The 9,286-nt window shown below is 54.6% G+C and overlaps 2 protein-coding genes across 2 annotated transcripts in view; one reads left to right on the forward strand and one right to left on the reverse strand.

Moving 5' to 3' along the window:
* Positions 1 to 1,154: 1,154 nt before the first annotated feature.
* Positions 1,155 to 4,058, forward strand: CCDC27 (coiled-coil domain containing 27). The gene is made up of 6 exons (XM_027702146.1): positions 1,155 to 1,344; positions 2,175 to 2,305; positions 2,434 to 2,511; positions 2,775 to 2,987; positions 3,445 to 3,549; positions 3,665 to 4,058. The coding sequence occupies exons 1-6, from the start codon at positions 1,236 to 1,238 to the stop codon at positions 3,800 to 3,802; spliced, it is 774 nt and encodes a 257-aa protein (XP_027557947.1). The 5' UTR covers positions 1,155 to 1,235; the 3' UTR covers positions 3,803 to 4,058.
* Positions 4,059 to 4,133: 75 nt separating this feature from the next.
* Positions 4,134 to 9,286, reverse strand: part of LRRC47 (leucine rich repeat containing 47) — a 5,989-nt gene continuing 836 nt past the window's right edge. Inside the window, exons 2-8 of the mRNA XM_027702113.1 lie at positions 8,704 to 9,279; positions 7,910 to 8,356; positions 7,102 to 7,218; positions 6,676 to 6,791; positions 6,094 to 6,196; positions 5,643 to 5,732; positions 4,134 to 5,465 (exon numbers count right to left, since the gene is read on the reverse strand). Of these exons, the coding sequence (XP_027557914.1) occupies positions 5,244 to 5,465; positions 5,643 to 5,732; positions 6,094 to 6,196; positions 6,676 to 6,791; positions 7,102 to 7,218; positions 7,910 to 8,356; positions 8,704 to 9,279 (1,671 nt within the window). The 3' untranslated portion in view covers positions 4,134 to 5,243. The remainder of the gene's footprint in view (positions 5,466 to 5,642; positions 5,733 to 6,093; positions 6,197 to 6,675; positions 6,792 to 7,101; positions 7,219 to 7,909; positions 8,357 to 8,703; positions 9,280 to 9,286) is intronic.

Consider the following 9,286-nt stretch of genomic DNA (forward strand, 5'->3'; position numbering starts at 1 on the left):
GTACTTTTTGTAATGTTACCTTTGGAAAATGTGTTATTTTTATAGCCGTGGTTTTTCTTTTGTGGTTTGTTGTTTGTTTGTTTTGTTTTGTTTTGTTTTGTTTTTTTGGTAACGCAATAAAAGCACATGTGGGAATTGCTGCATCTGGCAATTAAAATTGTACAGAAAGTGCCCTCCTAACCCACATAAACCTTCACCTGTAGGACCTCAAAGGGCCTAAAGCTGCTGAAACCAAAAAGAAACCCACTTGTGAGTAATAAACTGCTACAGTGAGTACAGAGAGGCAAGAGGTGGCTTCTGGATATATAAAACTTTCTTTTTTCTCAATAAATGACTAAAAAACAGCAAATGAGGTGGATAACAAGCATTAAGACATCGCTCTTCTGAGTTTGAAAAATTACTGTTAAAAACAATTTCTTAAAGGAAATTAAGTTACAAATGTCACCACTACTTCCAGTTTCCGGAATGTGTATTCCACAGGCAGGAACTGGAAACTGATGGAACTAAAGAGTCTTGCAAGAAGCATTGTTTATAAACGGACACTCTGAAATGGAAGAAGGCAAGAATGTTGTTGTAATACAACAAAAACACCGTTAAAAAGCTTTCAAAACACATCAGGAACCGGCCTGTGAGAGCCACAGGGGAACAGGCAGAGCCACCCACCTGCAGAGAGCTCCAAAGGTCCAAAGCTCCGGCTGGCCCGTGGCTGAAGGCTCTGCCTTCTGCTGGGCTCCCTGCTCCAAAGGAATCCTGGAATCGCAGAACGGGCTGGGCTGGAAGGGACCTCAGAGCTCCTCTCGTTCCAACGCGCAGGGAGGGGGTCGGGTGGGACAGGGACGGGCTGGGGGAGGCAGGGGAGGGTCAGGGGGGCAGGGGAAGGGTGGGACGAGCCCCAGGAGGGCTCGGTGCGGCTCCGCTCCGTCTGTCCGTGTGTCCGCTCGGGGATCGCGCTCCCGCGGTCCCTCCGCAGCTCCGGCGCTCGGGATGCGCTCCGGGATGCGCTCCCGGCGCACCCGCACGGGCAGGAGGGGCAGGAGGGGCAGGAGGGGCAGGACGGCGGCTCCAAGGCCACGGAACGCGGCCCCGGAGCTGCTTCTCCCCCGCCCGGGGCCGGGCGGGCGCTCGGAAGCGGAAAACACCGCCCGGCCCACGCCGTTGCCGGGCAGCGGCCCCGCTCCCAACCCGCTCCCAACCCGCTCCAAAGCCCGCCGGGAGCTGCAGGGAGGCCCCGGGCGATGGACGGGGAAGCCGCTGCTGGCTCGCAGGAGTCTGAGCCCACCCAGACCCTGGAACAACTCCGGGAGGAGCTGCGGAGAGCCAAGGATGACCACAACATGGCCACAGGTACCGGGGAAGGTGCCCAGAACAGCCCTCCCCTGCCCAGCTCATCCCGTGCCTCGGCTCCTCCGACCCTGAGAACATCGCAGGGTGTTGCTCACGGGGCGAGGCTGAAACGCCACCTGTTTTGAAAACAGTCTCCTCTTGAAGTGAAGAACGTGAGAAACCCCAGCAGAGAGAGCCCCAGCAGAGTCCCTGGGCACCCAGCAGTGTCAGCTCTCGCAAACCTGGGCTCGTGGTACCCTCTCCACGTGTGCTCAGAGCAGTGCCCACCTCACACAGAGTCATGTAGTTTAATACACGTGGGATCATAGAATAGTTTGGGTTGGAAGGGACCTTAAAGCTCATCCAGTTCCACCCCCCCTGCCATGGGCAGGGACACCTTCCACCAGCCCAGGTTGCTCCAAGCCCCGTCCAACCTGGCCTTAGACACTTCCAGGGCTGGGGCAGGCACAGCTTCTCTGGGCAGCCTGTGCCAGGGCCTCACCACCCTCACAGGGAATAATTTTTTCCCAAAATCTGATCTAAGGTTGCTCTCTGTCACTTTGAAGCCATTCCCCCTTGTCCTGCCACTCCAGGCCCTTGTGAGTGGTCCCTCTACACCTTTCTTGTAGCTCCCTTCAGGTACTGGAAGGCCACAATTAGGTCACCCTGAAACCTTTTCTTTTCCAGGCTGAACAAACCCACAAAGCACCACAAACCACATTATCACCCAGTGTCACTGTGGCTGCAGCATTAACGTGGCCCATGGTGTCCACCCCCAGACCACGGCTTTGCTCGTGCTCACCCAAGGAGCCACAGAGCTTTTGGCCTAACACAGCACTCCCACTCCACAGGTGCCATCTCCTCCTTGCAAAGACAACTGGAGATCCAAGAATCTGAGCTCCGGAGATTCAGATATGAGAACGAAATGCTCCAGAAGCAGCTCAGAGAGCGAGAAGAGCAGCTCCAAGCCATGTCTGACAAGGTACAGCCCGAGTGGCCGTGGCTGTCAGGAGAGCAAGGAATTTGGGATTTACGCAGCAGTTCCCTCTCTCATAGGCAGGAGGGGCACCTGTAACTGTGAAACCAAAGTGTAAAATATTCTGCCTTCAGTTTTGCAGCCTCACAGAGGAACAGAGGAAGGAAGAAGCGATGGTGATGATGGAGGAGGAGAACAACAGCCTTCGACAGGTGAATGTGGTGCAAAGCCACCAGAGAAAATTCTGGTGTTTGCTGCTTCACTGGGCTTGTTTGGCATTTAATCCCTCTACTCAATCCAAGTAGTTTTAGAGAAAATGCCAAGTAATAACAGTTATGGGATACTGGTGAGGTTGTTAGTCCATAGACTCTGCCCAGGAAATACCAGAAGCATTTGGACCAGATCCTGGGAAGACGAGGCCAAAGCTGCTCACTGTCTTCCCCACAGTAACAGCTGGATTTCTGCATCTGCTCAGGTTGTTGCAGAACAGGAATCCCAGCTGGCTAAGCAGGAGGAGCAGATCAGTGAGTTAGAGGGGACAATCAGACGGCTCCGGATCGAGGTTGTCACCAGCCGCCGCCACGCCAAGGAGCAGCAACAGGCCCAGGAGGAGACCAAGAGCCAGGTTGAGGCACTGCAGCACAAGGAGGTGCAAACCAAAGTGGCACTGGAACGCATCAGCAGCAAGGTAAACACAGCCTCTGTCACCCCAGAGCCCTGCCTCCCTCCTGGGACACGCCTGGGAATCTCAGTCCATCTGCTCCCCGGCTGTTTGGCAGGCAGCTCTTACACCACTTACAATGCAAACACCAGAGGCCCTTGAGAAACGAGAGTTCAGAACAGTCACATCACCAGATTTCTAACATCCTTCCAGACTCAAGGTAACGGGAACCACCTTAAAGCCACTTCCTGCAGGCAGACGTGCCCGATGCCTGGGGAAGGGCTGCAGCCCACCCAGACCCACACCGTGACCACAGCACTCGTAGTGAAACCCAGAACGCCCGTAATTTCTCACCAACACTTTCCATCTCATCACTCACCAGTACTTTGCCCAGGCCTGACAGTGCAGTCCCTGTAAATCCATGCTAATGTCAAGGAATCACATATACAGACTAAATGCACCTGCTTTCCTCTTTCATCCCCAGTTTGACAGGTTACGAAGCAGAATCATCCAGGCTGCGTACAGCGTGGAGGGACAGGACCCTCCCCACGCCGAGCTCACGGAGGAGCAGGTGATGGAGGCATTGCAGGTACGTGGCTCTGCCAAACTCATCTTCCAGCAGCCAGGGAGGGACTGCTGAGGTGAGAGAACACCTTGCTCTCCACCTCTGCACTCCCAGCTCTTCACGTATCCCTGATTTGCAGAGAATTGCTGACGAACGGGTGGAGTTCTATCACATGCTGAAGCACAGAGACGTCAAGGTGCCCCTGTACTACCCCGGCATGTACAGCTCATCACCTCCCAAGAGGACGAGTTCTCCCCACACGGAAAAGCTGCCCTGATGGCTGAGCCAGAAACCACCAACTTCAGGCTCTGGGTCCTTGGCTCTGAGCTGGTGACCTACAACAGATTAAACTCAATTTACTGAAATCAAGTTCTGCAGGAGTATCTGATTCAATTGTTTCAGCTGACTCAGAGCACAAGTCGCTGCGAGTCCTTGGTCTGTAGAAACACCTGACTTCCCAGGGAAGCCCAAAGCACAAGCTCTGGTGGGCTACAAGCAGCTGGGAAGTGTGAAATTCCAGTTTTTTAAGCGCACAACAGCTGCTTTGGGAAGTTTTTAAGTGAGGTGACTGAACATTCACCAGTGCCAAAATGAGTGACTGTGCCATGACTGCAAGTAGTGTTTTATTTTTCCATTCCATATGCAAGTCCCAGCACAGGGATGTATTTGACAGAGTATCAGTTCAGTTAGGGCTCCAAGAGTATAATTTTTAACAGAAAAGAGTCTATCTGGAGGTCACTCTGGCTGAGGGGGAGCTGCAAGTTCACACCAGTGGTCACCTGGGTGTAGAGGTCACCCACAGACTGCCCAACTGAGAACTGCCCCAACTGCCTGTATTTTGGGAAGTGTCCCCAACACTCTCCATGTGGGGTGGGACAGAAAGCCCCAGGAGGGTCACCCTGGCACAAGTGTCTGTATTCTGGGGGGACAGGGAGCTTCAGCAGTGCCAGTGTGAGGCAGCAAGAGCCCTCTGAACAGACCTGAACCTCATCAGCATGAACAAAGCCCATGTTCTATCACAGGAAATCACCAGCCACACAGACAGTCACTGCCATTTCCACAGGGATGCAGGATGGTTCTGAAACACTCTGGGACACACAAACCCTGCAGGCATTTCAACTGACCACTTAAAAACGGGAGCTGTGTTCATGCCTGAACACAAAAACTGTCACTTTAAAACTCATCCCACAAGTTCTGACAGCAATTAAATGTTTCTGACAGGAACTAAGTGTTCACAGTAACTCCAGATAAAACCAGAACTCTGCAGAACGAGATGTGGTTTGGCATTCTGATCCTGAACTGTACCCAGCACAGGAGCTCCGTTCCACACTGTCACCTGCTGCATTTCTCTGCTGCCAAAATAATGATCCAGATGAAAGACACCAGGAAGAAAAATGATCTTGCAGAAAATTGTGGCTGCATTTGTTTTAAATATCACGATGGTTTCCTCTACAAGGTGCTGAGTTCTGATGTCTGACACCTCCTCTGCTGTAAGTCCACGTTTGAAGACGCTGCTCTCTCTGCCCTGTCCCAACACCAACGTCTCTGTTAAGGCTGAAAGATTTCATTCTCTTTGCTGTAGCTCCTCAAACTCTGAAGCTGTTGCCTCCCCAGCAGGATGCTCTGCATCTTCTCTGTAGAAACCCAAACCCCCTCACTGTTGAACACGGGGAAAAACCAGAAAGCAAAGGGAGTCCTGTCCTCAGCTGGGACAGCTGCTAACGGAGCACAGTCAGCAGGGAGGACACTGTGGCCAGGTCAGTCTTAGAAGGATAAAGTACTTTCAGGTTTCCATCCGTGTCCACCACTCGCACCTGCTCCACCACCAGGGGCAGGTTCCCAGGATCCAAACTCCCTGGTCCACAGGGAGCATCCAGCTCGGGATCCGAGCCTGAGCCTTCCTTGTTCTCCAAGGTAAACCTGTTCAGTTCTGCAGTTTTCTGTTAAAGCAAAATACAGAGAACAAGATCAATCCTGTGGCAGAGAATTAATGAGAGAGAATAATAATAATGCTAAAATACAAATCAACTTCTGTGTTCTCCTCCGTGCACTTCAGCAACGACACATTTGGTAGGAGCCCACCAAGAAGAGACAGGATATTTTCCTGATCTCCCTACCAGGATGAGCGTGTCCATCACATCTTTGCAGGTCTGTAAACTGGTATTGCTCGTCACTTCCAGGAACAGGTCACGGGTCTCTTTTCTAATCTGTAAGAATTGCACAGTTAAAGCAAGTCAGGAGTCAGAGCATCTCACCCACAGCCCTCTGACACATTTCAATACACAGAACTAAAGGCTTTTACTTAATTTAACCAGGGGTTAAGCACTGCTGTTCTTTTATTCCTGCCCTTCCACAAAGCCTTTGCACAGGTAGGCTGGTGCCTTTGGAACAGATTTCCAGAGGTACAGCTCTAACTCCCAGATCCCTCTCAGTCTGACAGTCGAGCACACAGGACACAGGCTGTGAGGGTTTATATCTGGAACACAACCTGTGTGTGTCTTTGAGTTAACTCTCAGCAGAAAGAAACACTGTTTAATTGACTAATGTATTTCCATGAACAGAGAGTACCTTTGTTTTCTCACTATTGGTTATCGGTGGGAAGGAAATCACAGCGCCCTCAGCATCCACCAGGCACGGGTAGTTGTCTTTGCCATCCAGCAACTGCAGGTACCTGCCAAAAGAAACAGTGCAGCAAAAAGTGAGTGACAGAGAGCAGCTGGACACAATGGCAGAAAATAGTGACAAAAAGGAATTAGTGTGTGACCTCTGCACGAGCAGTGAACAGCACAGGGCAGAGCCACATGCTCATCTGCTCCTACCTGCAGATTTACCCCATCTCTGATTCACTTACTTTGCTGAATGTGCACCACATACACTTCTTTATTCTCTGCTTCCCTTCTATTTGCTGTTCTAAATAGATTTGTCACCTCTTGAATAACTCATATGACAATAATTTACTCTGGATGCAGACAGAAACACTGGAAGGGCACTCAGCATCCTCGCTTCCTTCCGGGTTACTCTTCATGCAAAAATTCACTTCGGTGTTTTTCATCTCAACTCCCAAGAGCTCGTGCTGGGTTTGTGAGCCCCATCCCCAGTACAGTCACCTGAATGTGTGTGAAGAAAAGCACAAAAGACCAGGGTACTGACCTGTGCAGCCCAGAGACATTCTGACGCTTCTTCTGCTTCCGCTGCTCCTCAGCCTCCAAATGCAGCTGCCGGAGAAGGTCCTTTGCCTTGATCTCCTTCCGCCCCAGGGGCGTTATCTGCACCACACAAGAAAACAAACATCTGAATTCAAAACTCCTCTGAGCAAGTCAATAATTAAAACCACACTCCTGTATGTTGTCATTCCTCATGCCTTTTTCAGCCTGGAAATACACCTTCCACTTCTCATGGAGTGCTGTGAGCTCAATGCTTTGTGTAAGCTACAACACCCACTTGAATACAGGTTCGGTCACTGGTACTAAACCTGGTACAGCAGGATAGCAAGAAAATCAGTAGAGCTTCTAAAGTAAAGTTTCAGGAATTAGTTTTCTAGGACCTGTGGGGTAAGAAACTACTGCCAAGCCCTACCTTCAGCTCGTCAGGAGGCTGAATGTCGTAAGTCAGAGGACCTTTGACCAGCTGCAAGTCGTGGGTGGCAATGGTGGCTACTGTGCGTCTCTCACAGATGTCCTCGTGCAGCTTAGTCTAAAACAAAATAAATCAAAAAGTGATTTATCCCTCCTGGGGTGCAGATTCTTCTGTATTTAATGTCTGCAGCACTACCAGCCAGGTGAGTATGAAACAGAGCCCTTCCCTTCCCCTGCGAGGTGCCTGTCTCTGCACTCCAGCCCAAGCGCAAAGGCAGTGAAGCCCAGCAGCACGTGAGACATTTCTCAACTGGGAAATCAAGTTTTAAGTCAGAAATCACAAATACTCTGTAACTAGAGAGCAGCTCCCACCTGCCACCTAAGGGACAGGTCTGTGGGTAGGATGCCTCAGTCAGGAAGTTGGGTGTGCAACATGGTTTTAGCACAGATCAGGGAACCTGGAGCCAATCCAGGATAAATCTAACGTGGACACGGGTTTATTTTTAGCTCTCAACAGGTTCCACAGCACCGACAAGCTGCTGTTACAGACACAACACAAACATGAGCGCGTCCATTGCCCTCGTGGCAACACCTGAGCTCTAACAGGTCCTTCCCAAAACACAGTTCTGCTGATTCTGGACTCACTGGGCACGTGCTGCTGGCATAGGCCACTCTGCACGGCCACCCCTGGACCCTCCCACCCTACATTTCACAAACTCATCTGCTGGAAGGAGCCTAGAACAGTCTATTTCCAACTCTGACAGCAACATTCCTGCTGCAAAGAAGTACCACAACACAACAGCAGTTACCTGCATTGACAGAAACCTCTTGAGAGCGTTTCCCGGCTTTAGGTTCACTCCCCTCAGCACACAGCACACGATGAAGGGCCGAACATCTTTGACGCTCGGGCTCACTTTGACCACCAAGGGCGCCGGGTTCTCAGAGACGTGCAGAACCTTCACCAGCAGCCTGCTCGCCTCCTCCACCTCGTCCTGCTCCCCATCCCCACCGTCCTTCTTCTGCTGCTTCTCCCTCTTCTTCTTCCTGACCTCCTCCCTGGCGCTCTCGGCCTTCCCCTTCCCGCGGCCCCCGGCCCGCAGGTACTCCAGGATGGCCTTCGTCTGGCACCCGTTGACCATCTTCTCCAGCCGCTTGTCCCTCAGCGGGTTGCCCCTGAAGTTGGCCTCCTTCAGCCGGGGGCAGTCGGCCAGTGCCGAGGGCAGCTCCCGCAGCTGGTTGTTGGCCACGTCCAGGCTCTGGAGGAGACAGAGACGGGACGGTCAGGGGTGGATGATGGGGACCCGGGAGGGTGATGGAGACCCGGGAGGGTGATGGGGACCCAGGAGGGCAGTGGGGACCCGGGAGGACGATGGAGCCCCAGGAGGGCGATGGGGACCCAGGAGGGCGATGGGGACCCGGGAGGGCGATGGGGACCCGGGAGGGCGATGGGGACCCGGGAAGGCGGTGGGGACCCGGGAGGGCGGTGGGGACCCGGGAGAGTGATGGGGACCCGGGAAGGCGGTGGGGACCCGGGAGGGCGATGGGGACCCGGGAGGGTGATGGGGACCCGGGAGGGCGAAGGGAGCCCCGGGCCCGCTCGCACCTTGAGCGCCGGCAGCGCCGCGATGTCCGGGCCCAGCTCCGCCACCTCGTTGTCGGCCGCGTCCAGCCGGCTGAGCAGCGGGAAGGGCGCGGCGGGGCCCGCCGGGGGTAGGAGCCCCCCGGGCAGCGCCCGCAGGCGGTTCCCGGAGAGCAGCAGCTCCTGCAGCTGCGGGGCGGCGCGGGCGAGCCCCGGGCCCAGCTCCCGCAGCCGGTTCCCGCTCAGGTTGAGGCCGCGCAGCTGCGGGAAGGCCGGGGCCGCGTCCCCCGCGCCTTCCCCGGCGCCGCCGAGCGCGGCCGGCAGCGCCTCCAGCCCGTTCCCGGACAGGTCGAGCAGGCGGAGCGCGGGCAGGGGCCCGCCCAGCCCCTCTCCCAGCCCGGCGGGGCCCAGCGCGTTGTGCCGCAGCACCAGCGTGTGCAGCGCGGGCAGCGCGGCCGCCAGGCCCGGGCCGAGCTCCCGCAGGGCCGCGCAGCCGCTCAGCTCCAGCGACTGCAGCAGCGGCAGCGCCAGCAGCGCCGCCGGCAGCCGCCCCCCGCCCGCCGCCACCCGCTCGGCCACGGCCGCGCCCGCCAGGCACAGCTCCCGG

Source organism: Neopelma chrysocephalum, unplaced genomic scaffold (assembly GCF_003984885.1).
Source record: "Neopelma chrysocephalum unplaced genomic scaffold, ASM398488v2 Primary Assembly neopelma1_180, whole genome shotgun sequence".
In the NCBI taxonomy this organism is placed as follows: domain Eukaryota; kingdom Metazoa; phylum Chordata; class Aves; order Passeriformes; family Pipridae; genus Neopelma; species Neopelma chrysocephalum.